Raw genomic sequence first — 26,854 nt, 5'->3', positions numbered from 1 at the left:
GGGGGGGGAGGGGGGGGGGAAGAAAAAAAAACAAACCAGCAAAACCCAAACCTTGTCATAAGCATATCTTTGACTCAGTGCTACTCAACATAATGCAGTTCCACTTCTTATTTTCTTTATTCATTGGCAAGAATAAATGAAAGGCTTAATCCTTTCAACAGCCTCATATTTGTGATGTGCTGGCATCTTTTCTGTATATTGTGCTCTGTCAATTATTACAGAGGCTATTAGAGAGAGATGTGTATAAGACGTTTCAAATTGTGGAGCTGGCAAATGTTTACTCTGAATGAATTTTGATTCCTGAGGAAATTCCAAGAGGATTTGAATTGTTCCTTTGCTGTTTGCCTTGTATGTTAATTTTCTGTAGTATTCTTTTTTTTTTTTTTTTGGCAGAGATACACTAGGTATTTATGTCAATGAAACTGTTCTACAGTAAAAATGCCAACAAATGTAAATCAAAATGTGTTGCAAATTAATTTAGTGAAGCTCAAGCAAACTTGATAAATAATCCCCAGTGCAGCCTTTCTTGTACGGCTAAATTTCTTTCCTACCCGCATACAAATAGTGCTATCCCCCTTCAGAGACACTAGCCACTGTAGGTGGCAGCTATAAAAATTGCATCTAATTTTTTTTCAACTTGATATTTCAAATGATGTTCAGCAGAAATGATATGACAAGTTGCAGAAGTCCAGCAAGGAGGTGGATTTTCACTGGAAACAATAGAAATGTTGCTTATTCTGCAATGGGAAACTTCTTCCCCGTTCACAGAATTTCCTGAATCTCCGAGCAGGTTTTTAGGATGTGGGAAACTTTTGCTGCTTAGAATGAAACCGTTATTTTCTTCTCTGCAGAACGATCTGTATATTGGTCCTTGATTTAAAAGTTCTTCACTATTCCACGTCTATCCCCATGTCCCAGTACCTGAAATTCAGTTAGACTTCCACTGCATGGCTTTTGAATTGAAGAACTGGGGGTAGAAGGAAAGGAAGCAAGACAAAATTTAACCAGCAGACAGGGCACTTTCCTTGCACACAGGAGACTGCCTTTTTCTCTGGGAGTCTGTGACTTTGGATGAATTACTTCCCATCTCATCTCTTTCCTTGCTTTTTGTCTACCTTGTCCTTTTAGTGGCATTACTCTTCTGAAAAGGAATGCTCTGTTATTATCTGCTTGACTGGCACATTGTAGTGGCAGCTTGATTGTGATTAAGGTCTCCGGTCACTGCAGCACCACCACAGTTGCTAGGAATTGTGAGTACATTGTTCTTGAAAATATTCTCCTCTATCTCTCCTTTGTCCACCATGGTGTTGTGTCTTGGGAATGGATATGATTTGCTTTCATCTTTTTCATTTTTCTGTCATGCTTTGTAATGTTTTCTTACCCTCTATTGCGAAGGAGACATTACACGGCAGTGACTGTGCCAACCCTGCTGGACCATACCCTTCTCGCTGTGACCTTCCAGCCATGGAAGACACGTAGAAGCAGGTATGTTAGCTAATGTGTAACTAGCTGCTTTTTACTGCTGTTCTTTCTTAGACTCAACTCTTTTTTTTTTTTTTTTTTTCCTGCCAGCACTTCAGTGTTTTCATTTCCTTCTTTGCTTAGCAATATTGGATCTCTTGGATCATTGGATTGAGCCTACTGCTATTATAGGTACAACAGCATTCAATTCCTTTCCTAAGCCTGGTAAGTTCTATCTTAAAACTGTTAGAATGGCTCCCACCAGATGTCTGTTTTAAAACCTTCATATTTCACACTTCTAAGTATTATTAGATTTCATCTGTGCTAGTGCACCCAGGATAGCAGAGTCCCATTCTGAAGATGCACCATATGACAGAGGGAAGTTTTTCTGCTGGGCTTATTTTCCCCACTTTCCTGAAAGCCATATAGTAAATCAAACAAATATTCTGTAGTTTTGCCACTGTAGCTGTATATGTGTGATAAGGTGTGGTGATATTTTTTTCCTCATGTTCTTAATAAATGTACTGTCTCATCAAAGCTTTGTAGAATAGGCTGAGCCTTATTTGCAGACAACAGTCGTACCATTGCACCTGCATTGTTTTTGGAGATAGTTAAAGATATTGGTCAAGTATGAAGGAAGGATTTGGTTCAGATCAGTTGTGGAAAAGAAGGGGATAAGGGAGGCAAGCATTTAGGTCCCTTGCAGGTGCAAAAAGGCAAACGAACATTTGAGTACCTCAGGTCACTTGCAAGGACAGGAAAATGCCACACAAAGAGCCAGGGGGAGGAACAGCAGTTTTTTCTCTTGCTTGTAAGTTGGTGATGTTTAACCCTTTGCATCTTCTCCCCAGTGCAACGCAGCTGGCATGGGAAAGTTGCCCGTATGGGACTGGCAACAAGCTGTAACCATGTGATCTTTGCTTTCCTCAAATGTAGATTGCCTTGCTGTCATAACCGGATCCTGCTCAGTCATGTGCCTTTGCCCTTGGTCAAAACAATACACCTCTTTTTTCAGACCATCTTAAATCATCTGACAAGCCCCCTCAAGAGGAAGATAGCACTTCACCCAAGAAGTTGCTGAACTGATTTCATCGCATTGATCTTCTTCACATGAACAAAGCCTTACTAAAAGTTTAAACTTAAAATCTTCTCGGAAAAAAAAAAATTGGCTGTGACCTTTGGTATGCACCTGATTTTTCCTGTTCCTTGAAGAAGCCTTTCAGTGCTCATCGCTTCAGGGAATGGGAAAGTAGGAAGCTCACTGACAACTGTTTTCCAACACTAATTTGCTGCCTCTTTAGAGGACAACGGCTTTTGCTTAGAGACTTTCCTGCAGGAGCTGAAAAGTAGGTTCTGGAAATGGCATTCCTCCAGAGGCAAATAACAGGATGAGGATTTTCAAATTACAAAACAAATTCATGACATAAATCCAGCAAAATTCACAGAGCACTTAAAATCTGCCTGAATCGCACTGCATTAGGTGGGAACTGCATTTCCTTTTCCACTCCCCCTTACCTGTCTGAAAGCCCTTTCCCTGTTTTTCACTTTGTACCTGCTCTTTGCTCTCAGGTCATGCGGCACCCTTCGTGAGACATGATTACAAATATTTGCATTTGCTGTACCAACATACATTGCATTGATTGCTAGGGTCAGCGAAGTTTGCGTGTATGAGTTTGAGGAGGCTGCATCTTTAAAAGCAACCACAAGAATGAAACTTGGGCACAGAATCACAGCCCGTGATGGGACCACGAGGCCTTTCCAATCGCCACAGGCAACAGCGGTGCCCAGAATACAGAAGAATTTAACTAAGTAGTCTTTAAGATGTGCAAAATAGGTATGAAGTTCCAAGACCTCCTCCCCCGTGCATCTGATATCTCTGCTAGCCATGGACAAACATTATGGAAGATGCATAGCGCAGATTTTCTTGCAGAAGAATGGAAGTAAGTCAGGGGCATTTTAAATGTTTTCACTAGGGAAACAACTGAGCGTGAGACCCCGATGCAATAGGCACGTCACCAGGATTAGGTGTAATTTTGGTGTTCCTGACAGTAAAATTTGGAAAGAGTAATCTTATATATGCTCAGATGAGATAAGCTACACATCAGTTGTCAAGGTGAAAAGAACTTCAGGTAAATGGGCTTTTTTTTTTTTTTTTTTTTTTGCTAGCACTGATTACTTGTGTTTAATTGATTAACTCCCTTTGGTTTGATCTCTCAAGTCAGTAATGTGATTAATTAATATTACTTAGAAGGATTTTATACATACGGTTGGAATGTGCTGTGTGCTATGTGCTGCTTCTTCTAGCAGTGTTAGACACAGGCGTATTCTGAAGAGACTCATGCCAAATCATTGCCTTTTATTTAAACAGCGACGTTGGTTGCAGATCTTGTTCTCTCTGCCTACCCATTTAGTCACTCTGATGGTCCTTCACAGTCTCTGCAAGCTTCCAAAATATTTTAAACATGAGATATTAATACTCTTTTTTCACAGTGGTCCGGATGTTCCCACTCTCCAAAGAATTAAAATGAAAGTGGTAAACATGGAACCACAGAACATCCCGAGTTGGAAGGGACCCAGAAAGTTTATTGAGTCCAACTTCTGGCTCCACATGACCACCCAAAATCTAAATTCTGTGTTAGCTTGGGGCCATGACCATGCCCTGTGCAGCCTGTTCCATGCCCACCTCCCTCTGGTGCAGAACCTTTCCCTAACCCCCATCTGTCCTTCTCCTGATGGAGCTCCATGCTGTTCCCTCTGGCCCTGTCACTGTCACTGGAGAGCAGAGCTCAGCGCTGCCCCTCAGCTCCCTGTGAGGAGCTGTAGGCTGCCATGAGGCCTCCCCTCAGCTCCTCTGCTCTGGGCTGAGCAAACCAGGGGAGCTCAGCCGCTCCGCATACATCTTGCCCTCCAGACCCTTCACCATCTCTGATTTTGGACACTCTCAAGTAGCCTTATGTCCCTCTTACACTGTGGTTCCCAAACTGCATCCACTGCTCAAGGTGAGGCTGCACAGCACAGAGAGGAGCGGGGCAACCCCTTCCCACAACTGCTGATGATTATTTTGTAATTTACATCTCCTTCATCTAGAATACTGTGAATACACAAGACTCTGAAAACATCATACATACTTTAATATGCATGTACACAGTGTAACTCAACGTTAAGTATTCACAAAAAATTGTCTATTTGTTGCAGCTGTGGTAAAGCAGCAGTTTTGCTACGGGGAACAGTATCGGGCTGTTTGCAGTCATTTGTCCTGGGTATTTGGAGTGCTGGAGCATACTGGTTGTCTGGATGCATGGCTTTTATTCGGGACTGATGCAAAATTAATTACAATTCCTGACGCTGTATGTGCAGCTGTTTTGTCTTGAGAAAAAGAAAATCATATTGGCACAAAACTTTCAACAGAACTCAGAAAGATCAGGGGTACTGGCACTTGTGTTTGCAAGAATCTGAGTAACTTTGCAAGTAGAACAAGAATCAAAATCTTTACTGGTCCAAATACAAAAAACAGTGACTCCAAGAGAAAATCATTAGACATAACCTTCTAGAAAATTGGACTTCGTTAAGTGTAATCTTAGGCTACAGTACATTTTAATTAACTTAATGCCTCTTTCTGATGCATGTTGGTTTCTACAAATACTATCTGTGTATACGGTATTTCTGAAGAAGCCGGCATCGTGTTGAATTCTGGTGATCTTTCTCTCAGGTGAGATTCCTTTTTGTTTCTCTTTTCTTTTTTCCTTCCCAACAGAAAGCAGTCTCCATAGTGACCGACAGTATTTATATTTAAGCCAATCTGCTTACCTTGCTTGGCTAATGAGGAAAAATGATATTTAACTTTAAGGTCAGCTAATTAATAAAAAGAACTTAGCAATATTTTATATTCTTCTTTGCCTAAGATGCTGCTGTGAACTATCAAGTGCTTTATTTTTTTTTTGTTAGTGCAATGGTATAGATACACAAAATATAAACTTCTCTTGTGTCTTCTCTTGTGTCCCAAGGTGCAGTAGAAACCATGCATGAGGAAAGCACGAGCAATTAATTGTAAACTGTGGATCTTTTTACAGGTGTGGGAAAGACGAATTAATGGACAAAAAGTTACAAGACATTAAAAGCCAAAGTTTTGCTTTTCCTGAGTTCTCATTTACTGTCCAAAGCAGAAATTCCCATGATGTAGAAATGAAAATGCTTGGGAAACAGATGGTTAATAAGAGAAGCTGCTTAATTCTGTAGTTTTTATTGTACCTGATGTATCTCTTTCCATACTAAAATCTCCTCTTATGAAGTATTAGTCTGCCCTTAGAATTAGTGGAACTATTCATCATCATCATTACCGTTGTATCAGTTTTTGTCACTAGGAATAATATGTAATTATCACAGCGTACAGAGAATGAAAAAAATTAGTTTGAGAGAACTGGCATTTTTGAAATCTCAGTTTCTCGAACAGATATTGAACTAGTTCAAGAGGCATGCGGGATCTTTAACAGAGGCAACGATACTGCAACAATGGACAAGAGAACTGCATCATCATGCAGATCCCACATGGAAATGTGAGATCATCTTGTTTGTTCCTTCTGCTGATAGAAGCCTGTGGCATGGTCTATACTTTCACAGATGTGTATTTCAGAAAGCTGGTCTACAGGGAGAAATAAGGAATGACAGCTGACTTCAATAGTGTGTAGGGGTGGTAGAGATGGACTGAAAGTGCTCAACTGTCCTGGTAATTGCAGCAATCTTCTTAATGTTTTTGATGGTAATGAAAGTGCTTGAACTCACAAAGTATAGAGGAGAGCTTCAGACCATGTCAGTAAGACGGCTGTCATGTTTTAGAAATGAAGAAAAGCTGTTTCCAAAGGGGATGATTTTGCTATTCAATCTCACTATTTACTCTTTTAGATATTTTTGGAGATGTGATGTGACATTGCCCCCATAGGTGAAAAATAAGGGTGAAATGGAGTGAAAATAAGAGAAGGGACAAAGTTTCTGTACAACTTGTTCTGTCTCTTTGCACTTCAGAGTGGACTCGCTGGGAAGGAAGCACACTTAGCCATTTAACTGGGTAGGACATTAACAGAGGGCTTTCCTAGCCTGTGAAGTAATGCACCCGTCCAATGCACATGCTGATGAGCTTTGGTGGCTTTTTGAAGCAGTAATCTACACTACTTCATTCATTGTGAATGTTTTGCATTTAGAGAGTGTATTTCAGCCGGAGCTTTACAAATAGTCATTAAGCCCCGAAACACTGGTCTGGAATAGATGAATAAATTATATGGGGAAAGTAATCATTAGAAACCACTGTTGTTTTGTCAAATGGTGTACAGTTTTCATGTAACCAAGGACTTAAGTGCAGCAAGTCCTTGACATCTATTTTCACTTTCCTATATGAATATTCATGTGGCTTAAGTTAACGTTTCATCCCCACATCTTGTCAGAATTCAAATTCATCCTCCTCTAATGGAAACTGTGCTGTTGCGCTGCTGCAGACAATTGTTGGCATCAAATAAAATTGTTCTTTGTTCCAAAACTATGGTTAGAATTCAGTGGTTAATCAGATGCTGACAGCAAACACTTACGATTTCCTGTATGTCCACGTGACAATACAAAAGACAATTGATATGTGACTAATGTAAGACTCACTCTTGACATTCCAGGCAAATTGGTTTTTGTCAATATACCAATAAACAGCTTGTCATTGTATGTCTCATTTTGACCTGCATTTATTCCCCTTAGCGTGAAGAAGTCGTGTACCGGATGCTCCAACAGACTCATTTTAAAATCTGCAAGTCTTACACTTGGCAAGTGCTACAGTTTATTCTTAAAATCTTTCTAGAACATTAAAACCAAAAGAAGGGATGCTTCCGGGGACATATGGTGGGTTATTAAACAGTTTGTCCTAAATATCCAGCCTGCATCTGATCTGCTGATTTAGTTGCCAGGTTTTTCTCATTACCTTAGCGTCAACTTCAACGAAACAAGTTTAATTGGAGTGCTCATATTAAGAAAAAAATAGGCAGAATGCAATCCTTTCTCTAGTTGTGGCACTGAAACTGATGTTTGAGTGAGCGGAGCTGGAGGTGCGCTTGATCTTGCCACCAGGTCCTTCTAGATTGGAACTCACATGTTCATGGAGACTGTGGCAAAGCCTGCAGCATCCCGGCTCATCTTGTAACTGCAATACGGACTGCGGGGTATCTGCGTTTCTTGATCTCCAGATAGCTGCAACTGAAAATTATAAAGCTGATTTCCAATGCACCCAACTTTAATTCTTATCAAGAGTTTATTCGATGATATTATCTTTAACAGTCGCTGTTTTCCTGCACTCCAGGGGGGGCCTGTGACAAAAAGTTGAACTGTTAACGTATTTTTATCTGATTTGCTTTAGCAGCAACAACCTCAAAAGCAAGGTTAATTGGAATAGTGACCTTCAGTTGAGGCACTTCTTGGGAAATTCACAAGGAAGTGGAGAGAACGGCCTGAAGTGAAAATGTTAGCTTAATCTCAGTCTCTGGAAATGCCTCAGGTCATGCTGCCGTTACTGGAGCAGAGCTGCACCCTCCACTTGGGAACTGGCACCTCCCCTACAGATTTGCATGTAATGGAAGAGCAGTTGTGATGTTTTCTCACAAAAGGCTTTCGTTTTCACCATGCCGTTGCCAACCTGAGCCAGAAATGTGTCATGTAAGGATTCATTTGCATATTTTAAAAATTAATACTGCTTTTACACTGTTGCCATGGGACAGCTATGGCAGGAAATGAGCAAAACACCCACATAATTATTGTTGACAGAATACAGTTCCGATTTTATCAACTGTAATCCCAACGTGGTATGTTGTTAAGGTAGTCATCACCATCTCAGTGAATGCAACACTGATTTGCAAAGTATGCGGTGCCCAAAAGAAATGTACAGTTGTTATGTTACGTGAAAGACAACTGCTTGACTGGGATGGTAGGAGAGTAATTATTGCTAAGTCTCTGAAGAACAATTAGAGTTGGTTTTTATTACATTTGCGTGTTATGATTGACATGGAAACTGAATGAATCAATATGTAAATCCAGATTACCCTGACCTAAGAAGATATTGAGAAAGATGATACTTTACAAAACAGTCTGTGGAAAAACTGCAGTGTTGAGACAGAAACCTAAATGTATCATTCTGCTTTTGTTCTTTTTTTTTTTAATCAGCTTATCTACTATTTAAATTCAGAGAATTGTGTAATTAAAAAGTGGGATATAATTTATCATTTGTAGAGATTGCATCCATTATATATCTAAATAATAGAGGTTATTTATAGCAGTCTTATACCAACCTTAGAGAGTTTTAACCATTAATCAGTAACAATGGAAAGATGTCAAAGTATAAAACTGAATCAGGTATAACAATATTCCAATTGCCAGAACATAAGTGGCTGAAATAACGTAATTCTTTCTACTTATTTGCATGGTAACTTATTTCAGTGATTAAAAGGAAATCTATTTCGGGTGGATTTTATTGAAAACAGTAACACATTTGTATACATTCAAGAGCAATACAGAATAGTCTTAGTCCCTAAACAAAGGGAATATCAAAAAATAATAATTTCTTGAAAGGTGATGCTGCAAGAAATGAAAAATGTTACTTTTCTTAATTTGTATGAAATGATGGAGTTCACAAAACATCTTTTTTTGTGTTTTTTTTTTTAATTGAGCCTGTATTGTTTATCTATTTCTACATTCATATTTTAAAAAGAGGGAATGAAAAGGTGTGACACATGTATAAATGCTTTAAATTGCTGAACAGTGTTTTGCAGCCTGCTGACCTGTAAAGTAAGCTGAGGCACCAAGTCTATTTTGGTCTTTTCTGTGGAAGGCCACCTACATAGGCTCTGGAAGAATGAAGAATATGTGAAGGCTGAAAAAAGCATCTGTTCTTTAATACCTTGGCTCAGACCGGTGGGATTTAGGAGATCTTCCTGAGAGCTTGCAGAAAGCTCTTCTTATATTTCTGTTTTAGAAGTTACCTATGCAATTTTGAATTCTCAGAGACTGCAGACCAGGTTTGTGCAATGCGAGCTGGGTCACAAGCGTCAGCACACGTCCCTGCTGCTTCGGTGTGCGAACAGATGTCGTCAGGCACCACGCTGGGAGAACGTCCTCTCTCAAACCCTTGCAAACTTCCCAAATCCTCCTGAGGCTCCCTGGGGATCTGCACCCCAGAGCTGTTGCAGAGGTTGGTTGTGCATGTGCCCAGCAATGCTGGGAGGCTCTATGTAGCCATCCTTCTCATCCCCGTGCCGGGTGCCATGGCCCTGAGAGCCACACTTGCCCTGGGATTCGGGGGCGTCAGCAGGCAGCGATGCCAGCCTGAGTGCTGGGTAAAGCCTTTGGGCAGTGCTGCCCTGAAACTGCTTTACTGCAGAAAGGGAAGATTATTAAGAGAACAAAATGATGAATAGAGAACAGTGGAAATTATTTTTCCACCTGCAAGGCTCCTGTGGATGACTCTATACCAGAAATTAAGACAGAATTGGGGTAGTGACATTTTTGTCTATACCAGATTTGCAGCGTACAGATTTATTTTTTCTCTTTCTGTTCTGAGAAGAAGACCATCTTTTCTTTCTAGTTTTGCTGTGATTGTTTGTTTATTTTCCTCCTTACGCTAGATGAAATAACGTTTTATTTCTGTCTCACTCTCTTTTGGGTGAGGGAGGAGATGTATGCAACCCTGCAAGATTTGGGGGCAGGGAAAAGATGGAAGAGATCTCTCTTGGATTTTATTTTTGTTTCATTTTTGTTTAAAATATGGTTTTCTGTTACTATAGCTACTGGCTCTGTCATGCTCACACACAGGTGCTTTGTCACCTCGTCTTTAGAAACAGATTGATCATGGTATCAAACCATTGAAGCTCAGGGGCAGCGGGGATACAGGTGAAAAACAGGAGACTGGAAAACCACGGACAGACCTGAGTCCAGCATAGGAAGAGAAAAGACAGATGCAGAGGATTGGCAAGACGTCACGTTTTCCAGGCTTGTAATGGGACGCTGGAAGAAACAGAAAAGAAGTCGGATATTGGGAAGCCTGTGATGAGGTATGTACAGTGTAAGAAAAATGAAGAAACCTGGTTAGCCCTCAGTTATTTCCTGCTCATGGAGACAAGAAAGTAACCAAAATCTTAGATTATTTTGCAAAGGAGCCTTTGAAAAAGGAACAGGGAGACGTCAGTGGGAAGAGATTGTTCTGCCTGGCAAAAGCTCATTTTGAAAGAGGGCTGAAACCTCAGTGAGTTATGAGCCTGCTGAGAAAATACCACCTCAGGAAAGGCTGGGCAGAAGCCGCTAAAATTGAATCTTGTCTGGAGTTTTGTGTGGGCGTTGTTATTGAGGGGACTCCAAGGAGGCATTTTGGGTCTTGTAATGCAGACAAGGAGGAGCCTGGATAGTGAATTCAGTGCTCTTTAGTTTAGAAAAAACGTCATAGTGAAGAGTACTGATGATATGTGATGTTGTGCTTGCCCTGGGTACGGTAATAGTTGCAAAGATGGTAAATATGGTAGCGACCGTAACCAGAGGTGCTGGAAAAGGGTAATATCAGCCACGAGCAATTACACAGAATAGTGGGCTCGAAGCTGGGAAAAAAGCTTTGGCTGAGATGTGAACTCATGAGCATGAACTGCATGCTCATTGAGGAAATCTCTGTGAATTCAATAGCTGGATTCAAAACTTGAAGCTGTTAGTCTCCGAAGGTCATCTAAAGACATCTAACTTTGCTTTTGTCCCTTTTCTTACCAAAGCATCTCCTCTTCCCACGCAAGTGCCCAGGGCGATGTGATGACACACTTGAGGTGTCTGCCTTGAAACGAACCAAATGCTGACAGTCGCAGATGTATAAATATTGAACTGAGGGCTTCTCAGAGTTGCCAGACATACAGCATCCTTTGCCAAAAAAGTGTGAAAAAGACCCTCGACTCTTCATTATAAAAATCTTGGTTACATTTCTGTAAATGATCCTGTACTGTGGCATGCAATTGTTCTCCTGCATTCCTCATGTATTCTTCTCTTCTACAAATAAATTGAACACTGTGCAGTCAGAGAACTATAGTCCTTGATGTTATTTTGGAACTATGTGTATGATGACAAAATTATGACTGTTTCTTCTTTAGTTTAATTATTGATTACCAAATATATTTTAGTTCAAGAATTTTGGGCGTGAGGTATGTAAATTATTGGGACTTCAGGAAATGAAATAGAGAGAAAATGAGGAGAAGAACTGATAGGAGTGTGTTAAATATAGTAATCGTAAAAGCTGGTGTGACAGCAGACTGTGAATTGGCGGAGTCACTAGGAAATGTATTCATTCATTTTTGCTTTCACATGCATTTTTGTGCATTTTAGGGGACAAGCTCAGCTTGGTTCCTGAAATATAAATCTTCTGGGCCATGGGATATTCAGGTAAGCGAGATAATTGGATGTATTCAAACATTAGCATCTAAAAAGTAAATCAGCTGGATGTCTTTACAAATGAAGGAAACTTGTACAGAAAACACAAACAGGTAAAATTGTTTTGAAGATACCTCCTGGATTCCACAAAGGTGCTTTTAGCATGAATACAATTCTAAATACTGACAGTGCGTTGGAAGAGAAAACCTTTTAACTGAGGGCAATTACCATTTTTCTTGCTCCTTGGAGAGTTCAGCATGTTTTGGAAGGAGAAGCGTGGATTTGTTATGCAGCACGAGTGCTGCCTTCTCAATGTCATTTTCCCATCTGTCTTGCTCGCAGCGTTACAGTCTCAGCTGATTCTTCTGTGCAGTCATCAGTCAGACCGTACTGCACAGTGATAGAGTGAGCCTGAATAATGCTCTTGCACAATGTCTGCCATGCTCCATAATGTCCTCAAAGGGATTGTGGATACAATTTGAACTTGTTTATATTCTTTCCGTTGCCCAGGAAAATGAATAATTCCTTTTTCCATCATTGGAATTCCCTCAGTAATAGATTTGATATTGTTTGATCTTTCTTACGTTACGAGATGTATTTATCTCCCGGTACTCTTGCCTGACACTAGTTCCAGGGAAATTTAGGGAAAGCTCTTCATCTATTGCAAGAGAAACAGGCTCTAAAAAATCTTATTTTTTCTAAAATTACAGAATCATAGGGGCTGGAAGGGACCTCTGGCAATCATCTAGGGGACAGGCAAATCTATTATTGTACTGTTTTGGGATTATCAATGCTGCTATCCAAGATGACTCTTTCCCATGCTATTCTGAGAATTCAGTAGTGAAAGCTGAAATTTCCTTAATTTGAATGAATAAGCCATAGCTGTTCCTCAGTGAAATTCCTCCTTCAGTTGAATCAGTGTTGCAGTTTTGGCAAAACAGCGTCAGAGATTTTCCTGGAAGACAGATTTCCCTTATTTCTCTGAGATCTGTCATGTTTCCCTATGGTGTGATTAACATATTCTTCTGCCTGTAAGACTGTGTTTTGACTTCTGGTCTCTGAAGCACTTGTCACTGCTGGATGGGAATCTCACTGCACAATCTTGGAGAACAATTCAGTTGCACAACCTCTGAATGTAATGAGAAGTAGAATTGGGCAAAGTGCTCTGAAATGGTCTTGCAAATTAATCTGTCTCACTGTGAAACTTGTTGTCATTTTAATTCTCAGCTGTGCTGAGCAGAGATCACAAATCATGCTGAAAGGCATACTGCACCTTTTACAATTATGGCTTAAGAGTTTTCTTAATCAAGATTTATTAATTCAGACTCATTGCTTCTCAGATGCTCTGCATTTGGCCCCTCACCTTTTATAGGTTGCGCTTGTCCTTTAAAAACGTCATACATTGCAGGCTTCTCTATGTATTGGAGATCGCTTCAGTTCAGTTTCCCAGAACAGCAGCAGCTTTTGACCTCTAAGGCCATCAGATTCAATTATATTCAATTCTCAGAAGAATAGGAAATAGATCATTAGAGTACATACCAGCCTGAATTCCAACTGGGATTCTGTAACTTCCTAGATACTAAATGTAATTGTGATTTAATCAAGCTTTAAGATTTTTTGGTTGGAGATTCTTTACGTAGTGTTTCCAGCGTTATTTCCAGATTCCTATTGTGTCTTTGATTGAGGAGTTACAGGATATGAAAGATGCTGACCTGAATGGGGCAAAGGGGAATAATGTAAAATTGGGGAAGAACATAAACTAGATTGGGCTACTGGCATTGAGAGGGCAATCAATAAAGCTGGATTGTAAGGGAAAGGGCTGAAAAGAACGGAAAAGGATGAGGTAGAAAGGATGTTTGTATTCTGTTGTTTGATTTTATTTTGGAAATAGAAAAGTCTAGATACAGATGTTAGTGTATGTTTTAAAACATGTCACTCCCAAGGCAGGAAAAAACTTAATGAAAGTCATATATATTAAAAAAAAAGTGCTTCCTGGGGTGCAGACAGAGCAAGTAACCCTAGGAATGCATTCAGATAAAGCTGCCAAATGTGCGTTCAAACATACAATAATATTCAGGGACCTCAGCAGATCTCTTTCAGTTACCCCATTATCAACAAAGGGAGCCTGGAAACTCTTAGATTTTATTAGGCCCTTCATTTGTTGAATAGCACTTTTCACTCCTTTTAGCCGAGTTCCTGCTATTATGTCCTGAAACTCCCAGTTTAACCCCATATAGCTTATTCCAGGTAGTGCCCTGTGAGAGGAATGAATGAGGTGCAACAGAAAATAAATGTGGCTGAAATCAGCCAGGGAGGACCGGAACCAGAGCTTGAGCATTAGCTATATGCAGGGGGAAAAAAAAATCAGAAGAATTCAGTAATCTTCTTATTGAACGATGCCTGGAGGTATACTTGCTCCACTGCTCTAAATCACAAACCTGCCTTCTGATGATGAGGCCAACACAAGTTAGGTTGTAAATGTCTGAATTTAGATTACGTTTTCATCTTGATCTTAAATTTAGATTAGAGCTCTGCAAGTTTCTCTAATAGAACATAGCTTTTAAATACTATATTTGCCTGAAATGAAGAGATGTAAGTACCTGCAACATCAGATTACAATGATGCATCAACTCAAGATTTGGTTATATGGCAAGGATCATAAATTAAAACAGGGTAGCTTCTCGTTTGATGCAAGGGAAGCGTTTTCACCACAAGAACATGGGAACGAGTTTCCAAGACAGGCTGTGGAATTTCTGTCTTTTGAGGTTTCCAGGTCCTACCAAGACAAAGGCCTGAGAAACTTGGTCTAAAACCCTTGGTGAAGGTTCAGCTCTTCCGCTGCGAGAACTGAGGAGAATCAATGACACAGAAACTAAGATCAAAGCAAGCAAAAGGAGGTGATTCTTCATACACACTTCAGGTAAGACGAGCAATAGGAACACTTTGCCACAGGCTGTTTGGTGGTCGAGTGGCCAAAGCACGATGGAGTTACCAGCTAAGTTTAATGAGTTCATGCATGAAAGAGTGTTCCATGGCACCAAGGTAAATTCATCTCTTCAAAGCAGATTATTCTGTGCAATTTAGCATGTAATGACACTACTGAAACTTGTGCTTGTTTTACTCCTAGAGTTGCAAGAGAACTGAACTTCTTTTGAGTACTTTGTTACATGATAACTTGCTTCTAGTCTCAATGTTACCAGAAAGCCTCAAAAGTGGTTAGGTGTTAAAGAAAAGCAGAAGAGAAATTTTGGGCTTGGAAGTTTTGAACAAAATTTTGTCTTAGGACAAAGGGCTGGAAAACACTCTGTCCTGCTCCTTAATTGAGCAGGACAAACCAAAACTCTGTGATTTGTTGGAAGAGGGAAACGCTGAGGACGAACTTCATGATAGTGTAAGTGCAAGGTCGTTGGTCTGTAGAAGTCAGTAGCTCTGGGGCTGTAGGACTCTGACACTTTCACAAAATCCCTGCCAAGGTAGAATTTGAACCTGTGCTTCCTCACGTGCAATGGAAATCAAACCACTTTCCGGTGTTTATCCCACGCTGCATCTCATAGTGCTGCCCATTCTGAGCCGTCTGGCCTAGAATGGTATCATCTTCTCCAGAAGTGGCCGAACGGGCAGAGGGCGCATCCCATCGCATCCCATCGCATCCCATCGCATCCCATCGCATCCCATCGCATCCCATCGCATCCCATCGCATCCCATCGCATCCCTCAGGGTGCTCGCTGTGCCGGCTGCTGAGCCGCCGGGAGCTGCCGCCGTGCTGGAGAGCTGGCCCCCTCCCCGCGGCTTTAAATGCCTATTGCCTTTTCTCCCCTCGCGCTTTTTCCAGCGGTGGGAGGCATCCCGGGACGCAGCGCGAAACACACACCTGCCCTTCCCGTTCCGACGCCTTCTGGCGAGCGCTAGGAGGCAGCGCGGGGCAGGACGCGCCGCAGCCACAGACGCCCGCGGGGATGCCGCCTCTCCCGCCAGGGTTCGCGAGCCCACGGCCGCCGGCGACGGACAAAGGGCCGAGGCCGCCTCCGGCTCCCGGGCCCGCCGCCCGCCTCCTCGGGGCGGGAGGTGTCGCCCCCCGCCCGCTCCGGGACGCCGCGCCTCCGGCGGCCGCGGTGGCGCTGCCGAGCAGAGCCGGGCACTGGCCGCCGAGCGCCGGCCGCCCGCCCGCACCCCCTCCCGGGCCGGCCGGCCGGCCGCGCGCACGGCGAACATGGCGGCGGCGGTGGGGCGGGACGCGCTACCTGAGCACTGGTCCTACGGCGTCTGCAGGGACGGCCGCGTCTTCTTCATCGAGTAAGGGGGCGGCGGGAGAAGGGGCGGGGGGTGGCCGCGCGCTCGCCCGCGCGCCCGCCGCTTCCCGCCGCTAACAGGTGCACGTTTCCGCCTCTCCCCCGCAGCGACCTGACCCGCAGCACCACCTGGCTGCACCCGCGCACCGGGGAGCCCGTCAACTCGGGACACATGATCCGCTCCGGTGGGTGCTCGCGTCCCCGCGCCCCCCGCCGCCCCGAGGGGCGCGGGCCGTGCGCTCACCGCCCCTCCTCTCTCTGTCCCCGCAGACCTGCCCCGCGGCTGGGAGGAGGGCTTCTCGGAGGAGGGCGCCAGCTACTTCATCGAGTGAGTGCTGCGGCCCGGGGGGGGGGGCGCGGGATGGGGAAAGTTGGGCGCGGGGCTGCGGCGGGTGGAGCGGCTCCTTCAGCGCGGCCGGCAACAGGTTTCCCCCCGGGCGGCTGCTTGGTTGGTTGGTTGGTTGTTTGGTTGGTTCCCCCCCCCCCGTTTCTTCCTGGTACTGAAAAGCGCGGCTCGCGGCAGGTGGAGCGCTCCCCGGCCCCGCGTCGGCTGTGTGGGCGCTGCGTGTGTGGGCGCGGGGCGGGGCGGGCGGCGGCGGCGGCAGCAGCAGCCCGGCCTGAGCGGCGCTGCTCGTGCGCGGGGCGGCAGCGCGGGGCTCCGCGCCGTGTGAGCGCCAACTTAGCGCCTGGGCGCCCGGCCGGAGAGGCGTGCACGGCTCCGAGGAGCTCTGCGCGTACGTGGCTCGTGATGAAAAGCCCCCCCCTCCCCCCGTGCCTGTATGGCTGATGCGGAGAGCCCCAGCGGCGCTGAGTGGTGGGTTTAGTCCCGGCTGCTTTGTGTGGAAGGCTTTTTGTGTCTTGTTCGTCAGACCATTGCAGAACTTTCGATTTCGGACCCGTTGAACTACACTTGTGCGCAGTGTGTTGTCCCGACTGGTGCTAATAGCGTTCTTCAGCTTGAGCTGGAGTTGCTTCAGAAAATGAAGTGTGTATTACAGAAGGGAATGCGTGTTTTACACAGCAGTCAGGTAAACTTGGCCATCCTTTAGTCAAGAACAACTTTTGTGAGAGGGCGGCAGCGGTTTCGGACTGGAAGATGTTTTGCTGTACCCCTTCAGATTCCCCAGACATTGTATCTTCTGCAGCGGTGATGCTTCCCCTTGCGCTGCTCCTCTCAGAGGCCCCAGAGCCACGTGGATTTTCTCTGCTTTTCTCTTTTTCCCATGACCACGTTGAGCCCCTCTTTTGCTCATGTAAACTTCAGCGTCCTTAGACAGGGATTTCCATAGCTCGCTGCTCTGTTCATCGCTCCTGTGTTGCTCCCACGTGATGAGTTCTCAGCTTACAGAACAGAAAGGCTGCTGGTCCCGTAGTGCATGATTTCACATCTCGTGCTATTCCGTTTAATAGCACTCCAGTTCACAAAAACTGTGAGCTCTTCTTTAACTGCCTCTTAAAAGAGGCAAGGTTAGCTAGTGATAGTTTCCAGTTGGTTGTCATCCACAGAAATTTTGTGAGCACGCACTCGGTTCTTGCTCCTTAATTACTAATTTATTGAATGGGGCTGGGAGGAATGCTGCGAGCTGCCTGTCTCTCTTGCCATAATTTCCACTTTAAATGTGACCTGTTGTAGTTTCCTCTTTGATTTACTTCTTTCTCTCTCTTCTAGGTCTTATATTAATTGTAATTTAAATAATTTTGTGTGGGACATGGTGTCAAGTATTTAAATATACATAGGCCAACTCCACTTGCATGACTAATTTCTAGGATGGCAGTAATCAAAATGTTAGGCTGAGTGTTGGATGTGAGCTGTCTTTGATTTTTAAAAGTAATTAATTTGATGTCTATTTACTTTTGTGCCTTTATTCTTTTTGTCAGTACTGTGGGCAGTCCTGAAGCAGCAAACAGTAAAAGAAAAGCTGATAAGCGCCTCTCTGCCCTTCTTGCAATATGAAGTCGGTCATCTTTGTTGCAAAAATGCTTTTCTGGGTTTTAGAAACTTCTCAGCTTCCTGCGTTTTAGTTTGTTTGCCTTTTTGGGAAAGACGCCCAGGCAGACAGCACGTGCGAGTGCTGCCAATTGACTGATGCATCCCACTCTTTCTTTCCCTTTGCTGCTTTAACTTTTAGGACTGTAATTTGTATGAGGAAGTCATGTAAGAAGCTGCATTCTAGCTCTTCCCACTTCTGCGCATCCAGGTCTTCCTGAGTGATTTTCTCTACCGATTATTTTTCAAGTTTTCTTGAGAGCAGCAAATGCTGTGAGTGTAGTCCTGCCTTCTATCCTAAAACCACTAAATAAATGATGTAGAAACTGATCTTTTTGGATCTCTGCTTGGTGGTTTAGATAAAATCTCACTTTTGCAACTTATTTGCAGCTTAGATAGCTTGCCCCAAGGAGAAAAAATGGGGTACCTTTTTGTATGGTTTTAAGTGTCTTTCCATACGTACAAAACCTCAGCATCTTTGTTACTCTTAATCAGATAGAGACATAGCATCATCAGCTCAACTCAATACAGACACTGATTATGATTGGTTGCAATGTGGTCACCTTTGCGTATGAGCTGTTAGACTTGTATCATCCTCTGTGACTTATTTCCTTTATTCTTTGAGAGACGAGGATGTGTGAAAAACAACAATTTTTCTTATCAAAAGATAAGTATTAGGTTGGCTTAGCCTGCCAGTCTTTCATCCATTTTAAGAGGAATACTGACTTGGGATTGGTCATAGGTTCGAATGTTTCTGTGCCTGATAGTATCACAGACATCTTGCTTTCTGACTTCAAGTGCCTGTGATGGCTTGCGCTACTCTTTCACCTCTCTCCTGTTTTGTTTTCTCTGCTGATGTTTATGAAATGCATTGCGAATGTTGGGCAACTGCTTTATGTCGGAATCACTGCAGGAAGAATGTTGCCAAACGTATGTGGGATTGAATGAGCACTTGAAACACTTGCTGTGGTTTGTTTCAGGTAGCTGGGTTGCTGACAGGAGCCGGTAGGCTTGGCCAGCAGACTTTCTGGGGAAGGAGATGTGACACACGGGGAAAGTAATGATGATAGAAAAACAGTATGTGTACACATTATAATTTACACTTTTACTTCAATATGCTTGTTTTTCTTACCTCCCAAAAACTTAGGACAGTTGAAAAGCACTGGAAGTCTGTAATTTTGTTGTTGTTGTTGTTACCTTCTTATAGCTCTGAAAGGTTGAGATATGGATGTAAAAGGATCTGTTCCTCCAGTCTTAATACCTGGCTGACTTGTGTTAAAATGGTGTACTGGAAGCTGTAGAGTTTGCTTTAAAATGCCACGGTAATATTGCATTCAAATTGTAAAGTTAGGAACAAACAAGCAGCAGTCAGCACTGAAACAGCTGAAGGTGACCTTTTGTTGATGGATTTCCGGAATCGGTTTTTCACTGAACTATATCCACTTTGGGCACTTGTTCAGGTAGCAGTAGATGTTCAAGAAACAAAGCTTTTAGGGGCTGTTGTTCCTAGCAGAAGTCTGTAACTGTTTGCAGCTTTTGCTCTTAAATGTGCCTTTTTTTTTTTTTCCTCTTGTATATAGGAAAAAGCATATGTGATACTTGGATGTAAATCTGTGCCTGATTTAGTGGATGGCAGCCCTGCCTGTGGTGGAGGGGTTGGAACTAGATGATTCTGAGGTTCCTTCTAACCCAAGCCATTCTATGAAATACCAGAACTGGGCAGAACACCAAGGTGGTGAGCACCAAACTGAAGTCTGTGTTAGTAACTTTGATTCTGCTCTGCCAAACACATATGCAGCTCCTGTGTCGCAGAAAACCATGCAGGAGCTTGGATTCACCTCTGTGTGGGCTATAGGTGATGACTCAGCTAGCGACTGTTTGATGAGAGAAGGGGGAGAGAACATCTGGATCATTGAGTTCAGTTGTTTTGATTATCTGAGAAGATTGTTTTATAATCTCATTAATAAATGTGGTCAGCGTGTTTCTTTTGCCCTACAGAAACTGATGTCTTCCCCGTTCCTAGTCATACGTCCAAGGTGGCTTCTGTTTAGTGGCTGTTCAGGTGGGCACGCGCAGTACTTACTGTGTACTTCACGGCCTGCTCTAAAGACAGAATATTTCTTTTCTACCCTGTTTTCCATCATGGTTATTGTTGTAGAAGATATCGTAGCACGTTATTGCTGTGAGTAGGAGTGATGATGTGCCTCGAAATGAGATCTTCAACATAGGAGGTGTTGCCTGTGGTCTTTGACCCCATGCTTCGATAAGAGGTCTCAGTGAGAGTACAGATCAGTATACAGCATGAGGTGATATCCTCCTGTGAGCAGCTGGCTAGAGGGAAGCGCTTCACTTTGCCGTGCGCTATCAGCTTGGGGTGTGTGCAGTTCTGAAGCGGAGTAAAATGGATGTAACTGGGGCCGAGTGGGAGCGTAAGCAACCAGGACGGAAGTTTGCACCACCGTCAGGGAATCTGGGGATAGTCCCTGGTGAAGTGAAAGGACCGCGTGCTCTAAAGCATCACAGAGAAACTTGTGGGGGAAGAAATGTTGTCTGGTTCCACAGCAGCAGTTAAGGCCGTCGTTCGGATAGATGTCTGTATGTAGCAGCCTGCAGGTTGCGGTTCGCTGCTGGAACTAAGAGTTGCCATTGAGGGGACTAGGCTTCGTCGACGTAACTCGTATGGGCGGGAAAACAGGTATAAAATTAAGAAGTGGAAGTAAAATGCCAGAATGGGATTTCATGTTGAGATAGCAGGGGAGGGAAGCCGTGCCGCTCCGCAGCCGTGCAGGGCCGGGCGGTCTGTGGCGGCCTCTGCTGGCTCACGGGGACGAGGTTAGCGCGGGGAGGAGCGGCCCGGCCTGGGTCTGCCTGCCCTCCCGCCCGCCTGCCTGCTTTTCGTCGTTGCCAGTTTATTATCCAAGAAGTGACCTATTTGGGCAGTGCGGAAAAGAAGAGCTATATAAAGTAAGCTGTATTGTTTGTAGCTGTTTCTCGGTCTCTTGTTGCCCTTTGGGCTCCAGCTCCAGGCTTGAGCACGCAGCTTGTTTAATCAATTTTGGCCGGTGAGCGAAACTGCGATGGGAATATTGGATGTGAAGGGTAGGTGCGGTAGCTGTGTTTCATTCAAGTTAGGGCAACGCATAAATCTCCTCCTTGACGACAGTTAAAATGAGGAATCACTCAGTACAGAGTCAAATAAATGCTGATAGATTTGTACTCAGGCAGAGGTTGCTAAAAATTGCAGGCAGCAAAAGAAGTACTTTGTAGATCTCAGAGAAAGGAGAGAGCCGGGTTCGTGCTGCCTGGATTGCAGGGTGTCCTCTAGAAGAGCCGGCTTGGAACTTTGCACAGGGAGAATACCACGTGCAGTTTGATTCCGTGATGTGTATGAAGAGGAGCATTGTGTGCATTCCCTGGCTGGGGGGAGGGGGATGAGTGTATAGGGGGAGGTGCCAGTTTTTGTTTGTTTTTAAAGCGTGGCTGCACCAAAAGGTGCTTAGCTTGGTTTGTCAGCCCCTGTTGCCTTTCTTCCAAAATACACATTTAGTTGATGGAAAACTGAACTTTGATTACCTGAGGAGGAAAGTGAGGGTAACATATTTAAAGCATAATTTCTGTTAACTTCAGATGCTGCTTTGAGTGTTGAGCACTTCTGATGACCCAAGTTCCTCTGGGAAATAGAGGAACATTCTTTTGTTCTGTTTTGGGTTATGCGACTGACTTAAGTTTGTAGCTCAGGAACAAGGGTATCATTTGGTTCCAGAGCTGCTGGCATCCACTTTGCACGTGAGGTCTTCCTTTCATTTCGCTTTCTTGTATCTTTTAACATGAATCGGTCAGAAAAACTTCAGCCATTCATCCTCGTTCCCGAAGCAGGGTGTGCTTCTGTGTTCACTGGGATTGTGTGCATGGGACCACATGCATCTTGTTTTAGGTACATCGCAGTGGGGGTTTCAGTGGTTCTGAAAGTCTTGCTGAGATGCAAAGATGAAAAATAAACACAATTGTAATATACAGGTATAGCCCTAGTCTTAAAAAGTAGCTTTTAAAGTCTGGTGCTAACATTTTAGACTACTTTTAGAAGTGTGTAGTACATCTACCGCTTCAGATGAGGAAACAGATAATCTATCTATTCAACACTTAATTTGGTTTTGTTTATTGCTTGAAAAAAAAAAAAAGATGATTTACAATATTTGGTACAGCAAAATCTTGGTATTAATAGTACATATTTTGTTGAAGAAAGTTGCTGCTTCAATCTACCAATCTATCAGTCTTACTTATTTGCAGACAAATATCTCATGTAAGATGTTTTTGTATTTTATAATGGAGAAAATGAAAAAGTACATTTTCCAGATGAGGCTGGCAATACTAAAGAGCCTTGTACTAAACAAGTGCTTCAGCAAAGGGGGAAGTGTGTGCTGTGAAGTACTTGGATGCAGGCTGCGCCCTGTGTTTTCCAATCCTTCTAGTTGCTGCAGATGGATTATTCTAAAATGAGTTTTGATTTCCCTATTGATCAAAGTTGGCCATCATCTCAAATATTTACATTTCGTTGGTACAGATTAAGTATGTTGCATTAGTATTGTAATGATGCAACCTTGCAAAGAGCAAGTGGAATAATGCAGTGTCACTTTTACTAATATCATATCAGATACTATCCAGTATGGCTGTACATTCACATTTGCTGCTGAATCAAATTTGATTTGACTTTGCCTCCTAGGTGTGCTTTTTAAAATTTATTTATTTTTAATGCCCTTGGCTTTTACGACAACAAAGGATGGAGCTAAAACCTCATCCTACTTGTAGCTTAATTGTCTTTTCCTGCAGCATTATTAGACCATTGAAAAAAGTCTGCTCTGAGGTACTGCTGTCCTTAGAAACAGAACTTCTAATTTGAATGAAGATTGCTAATTAAAGAAAGAAGTTGCAATCCAGGAAGAATCTGGTTAAGCTCCCAACCTTTTTTTTTCTTTTTTTGATTGTCTGCCGTGTGTGCTTGGCAAGAACATCACTGACTTGTCTAGACAGGTAGAAAAGTGTGCTGTCAGTAGTAAGTTCGTGCTTTTCTTCCTGGAGGTTTAAGCCCTTATGTTCTTTGTTGCTTGTCTGTATTCTGAAGGTTCTATCTTTAGTTAAAAAAAAAAAAACAAAAACAAAAACCAAAAAACTCCACCCAAAAGTTGTAAATGAGTTTTAGGTACACTGAAATGAAGCATTTGAGTAATACTAAATTTTATTTACGATGCTATGTCTAGCATTATTATGATTTTTATTCACTTCCTAGAGGCCAAACTAAGAACAGAGTATTGAGTTTTCTGTAAACAGATGACGATATTGCGACATGCAGGTGATTTTCCAGGAGCATTGTGTGGTGAAATACGACTAAGCAGCAAAGCTGCTCGTAACTTTCTACTGCGTTTCATCTGAAAAAAAAGTAGAGTTACTGGCTTCTTGCAAGCTGCATATTTGTTTCAAAATGTCATAGTTTCACAGTTGTCTTCAAATTAGCAAAATGGTGGAGCAGGAACTTTCAGGTAACTGGTATTTCTCTGCCCCTTTTTCTGGGTGGAAGAATGACTCCTTTCGATTGACTTAAGATGCTGGTGTTAATAGAATGGAGAACAGAGAAGAACTGGGGGCACAGTTTGTTTATCAGCCGCAGCAGATCAGAGGTCAAAAGGCCAATGGAAGGTGGGTCGTTTGTTTCTTTGTTTTTTTAATAGGTATCTTTAAAAGCTAATTTTTAGGTGTTTGAAATGCGTGCTCTGCAGATGAATCTCTTAGTGTTTGAGTTCAATGCCTACTTTGGTTCAAAGAGAAAGAAATTGGACTTAACCAAATAGATCTGCCAGATCTCCTTCAGCGGAATGTTGAAGGGTATCAGCAGGCAGAGCTGTACTAATGGGTACGATTCACTGGTGGGTAAAGCAGCATTCATCTTTTCAGTGCATTTTTCTGGAGATCAGGAGTCGTAACAGCAGCTGTTTGCACGACGAGTTTAGTCTGACCATGTGTAGATGGGAGCAGTTGTCCCACAGAGGATGAGTTGGTTCAAGACCACGCTGAATTGCCTGGACTGAATTAAAATCAATTGCAGTTAGCTGCAAAATAATGAAACCCGCTGTTCTTAGATGACAGCCCTCATCAGTTAGTCATTATTTATTGTTGCTGCCTCAGGATATCAGCTCTTACAAATGTAACTTTTTATTTATTTATTTTAAACTGGCACTTCATACACTCTTGAGTAGTTATTTTAGGTTGTAAAAAGAGATTCTGTTGCCAATGTACTGTTTTTTAAAGTGAGAATTTTTTGCTTGTTTTCCATTTAAGACAATGGTCTTGTCAAGTGACTTGCAGCAATGCCTTTATTTCCTTCCTTGCACGTCTTCGGAAGATGCTGTTCTTCAAGTGCTTCTTCTGTGCTTTTCTTTTTTAGCGCGGGAATGCTTGAATACCTGAAATATTTTCAGGGAGTGATAAGATTTGTTCCTTCAGCGCTTGTGTGTGTTGGCTCAGTATTCAATTTTGAATAGTCTAAGCCCCTTCCTTTTGCTCGTCCAGTTAGTCATGCAGTGAGTCACCGCTGAAGCTCATTTACAAAAAGCAACCCCTCAAACAGAAAACCCACAATGACTTTTTAACTTCTCTCGTGTGAAATCTCTGTATAAAACTATTTAAAAAAAAAAAAAAACAGATTACAGGCACCACGTCAGGCTTCGGTATATTCATTTTTCATTGTATTTAGCCCTTCCAGTTGAAACGGTGAAGTGATAAATCTTAATTTCATCAGGTGTTAGTATAACAGATGTTCCTTGGTGTCAGTGGCTGTTTTGTTATTTTTTTTTTCTCTTAAAGCTGACTTGCTTGAGAAGCCGGTTGTCTGCATCTCCAACAAAGCCTTTCTCGAGAGTTGCATTTCTGTACCCTGGAGAGTACTGAGTTGTCTAAGAAAGTATTGAAAACGCAGAACGGGGGAAAGAAAACTGGATTACTGAGGAGTTTGACAATGCCATTTGACAGTGAAGTAAAACAGCACTCACTTCTTTGATTTCCTGTATATTTCCATGAGTGGCATTTTCTTCAGTACGTGATTACTTGGCATAAAATTCAGATTTTGCTTAGGGATTTTTATTGCGGTTGAATGTCAGTGGTAATACCCAGTATTTGTTATGCGGGAACTGTCATATTGGTGAAGGAAAGTCCTTGCCGAGAAGTTTACAAATCATAGGAAATTTTATATAGTGGTGGTAGTTTCCCTTTCCCTTACTGATAAATGTGAAGTGCTGCAAAAGTGTTAGTGGCTTTGTCAGGAGATGCGGAGAATGTGTGATGACCAGCACGCTCTTCTGTGTTGCCGTGGTTGGAAGACAACAGAAGTTCAAGCGAACCGTGGATGCAGAAGATAGATAAAACGCTGCCTGAAATCTTTTAAGAAGAAACAGCCACAGATTGTATTTTTAAGTCATGTCTGGAATAAGGCTACAAGGATTTTTGAATTATTGATGTGCAGAAGAGAATTCTATTTGTGTAGGAAGATGAGAAGGCTTTTAAATTTGTTTAGGCTGTCAGGCAGCTATTTCCAGAGTGGTTTCTGTAACTATGGTGAGGTACATTATGCTTTTATGTGGGAATAGGAAAAAAAGTTATTTTTACAGATAATGGCCTGCACGTGAATATTAGGCTTGTTTCCTGTGGAAATAAAATTTCAGACATTTCATTCTTGATGAATTTTTAAAGATTTGCATGGGTAGAAGTGCAATCAGGAGGTCTACTAATGAGCTGAATAAAGTGATGGTCCAAATGTAGGTAGTACGGTCTGTTTAAGAATGAAGTTCAACATGGGCAGTTCTTGTGTTTTTGTGAAATGTAAGCGGTAAATTAACCTTTCCTCCTTTCATCTCACCTGTAGGAGTTCTGTTACTGATAACGAACACTTTTCCACCTGTTATCAGGTCTGCCTAATGGTTTTGGGTGAAACTGATTTAGAGAAACATGCTGAGAATGCTGCTCCTGGTGAATTGCAGCATTCTGTAAAAACATGTAAGTGAAGAGGCAAATTCAGCATGGTTCTGTGTTCGATTAACAAAATTATTTAGTATTCTCTCAAACGTATTCTGGTTCTGCAGTCACATGGAAATCTGATAGCTGCAAAGATTAGAAATTGTACTCCTATTGTATTAGTTGTTTTAGTGTTTTTATTCACTCAGCTCAGCCGATTAACTTGATGTTCCATTTATTTTGGCTGCTAAAGTTCGCAGTGAAAACACTAAATAGCAGTATAAGGCTTGTCTTCCAGGGAGGTGACTACAGCTATGAAGGTATGACTTCTGAGTGCTACCATCTCTGAAAAGTGTCCACGTGAAGAATCAGAGTGTAACAAGTGTGTTAGTAGAGCCCCTATGATTTTGGCTGATTTGGAAGTAGTGTGCTTGCTGCTCCATAGGGTCCTGGCTTTCCTTAGGTTCAGCTGAGTTCATCAGGTACAAAGTAAATGGTTAGGAAACACTCGGTCCTGCCGTGTAGGGATGGATGTGTGTAAGAACACCCAGCCTTCCTGGAAGCTTTTATCAACTTGTGCAGTAGACGCAAACAATTTCTGTCTAACAATCAAATAAATTACTTTTTGTGTCAAGTGGAGGTGGTAGAATTTAGCATTAGTCAGAACTCCTGTCTTCATGAGCAGAACTACTTCTATCTGTGA

General features: G+C 42.6%; 2 protein-coding genes and 2 long non-coding RNA genes across 9 annotated transcripts in view; 3 read left to right on the top strand and 1 right to left on the bottom strand.

The window, feature by feature from the left end:
* On the top strand, positions 491-5,595 carry LOC110401032. The gene is made up of 3 exons (XR_002440207.1): positions 491-1,250; positions 1,396-1,485; positions 1,573-5,595. It is a non-coding gene; the product is annotated as an uncharacterized LOC110401032 (long non-coding RNA).
* CTAG2 (cancer/testis antigen 2) lies at positions 6,029-16,089 on the bottom strand. Its single transcript, XM_021402128.1, has 3 exons — positions 16,064-16,089; positions 15,749-15,995; positions 6,029-7,686 (listed from the first exon to the last, which is right to left on the bottom strand). Exons 1-3 carry the CDS (start codon positions 16,087-16,089, stop codon positions 7,579-7,581), a joined length of 381 nt encoding a protein of 126 aa, XP_021257803.1. The 3' UTR covers positions 6,029-7,578.
* On the top strand, positions 9,175-11,533 carry LOC110401033. Its single transcript, XR_002440208.1, has 2 exons — positions 9,175-10,529; positions 11,232-11,533. It is a non-coding gene; the product is annotated as an uncharacterized LOC110401033 (long non-coding RNA).
* Positions 16,024-26,854, top strand: part of LOC110401027 (pleckstrin homology domain-containing family A member 7-like) — a 147,153-nt gene continuing 136,322 nt past the window's right edge. For 5 of the 6 annotated variants that reach the window (XM_021401597.1, XM_021401595.1, XM_021401594.1 and 2 more), the window contains exons 1-3: positions 16,024-16,170; positions 16,275-16,351; positions 16,437-16,494. In XM_021401597.1, the coding sequence (XP_021257272.1) occupies positions 16,088-16,170; positions 16,275-16,351; positions 16,437-16,494 (218 nt within the window). In that variant the 5' untranslated portion in view covers positions 16,024-16,087. Of the gene's footprint in view, positions 16,171-16,274; positions 16,352-16,436; positions 16,495-23,752; positions 23,845-26,854 lie in introns of those variants that run through there. The other variant, XM_021401598.1, reaches the window with a different exon arrangement.

Source organism: Numida meleagris, chromosome 6 (assembly GCF_002078875.1).
Source record: "Numida meleagris isolate 19003 breed g44 Domestic line chromosome 6, NumMel1.0, whole genome shotgun sequence".
NCBI lineage: Eukaryota > Metazoa > Chordata > Aves > Galliformes > Numididae > Numida > Numida meleagris.
This window is presented reverse-complemented; position numbering and strand designations above follow the sequence as displayed.

What these genes read in the sequence shown, in the direction of transcription:
- CTAG2 (XM_021402128.1), bottom strand. Translation starts at nt 16,089, where the DNA reads ATGTTCGCCGTGCGCGCGGCCGGCCG. An exon ending in GCCGTGCGCGCGGCCGGCCG is followed by an intron (nt 15,996 to 16,063) that starts GCCGGCCCGGGA and finishes TCTGCTCGGCAG; the next exon opens with CGCCACCGCGGCCGCCGGAG. An exon ending in CGTCGGAACGGGAAGGGCAG is followed by an intron (nt 7,687 to 15,748) that starts GTGTGTGTTTCG and finishes TATAATTTTCAG; the next exon opens with TTGCAGCTATCTGGAGATCA.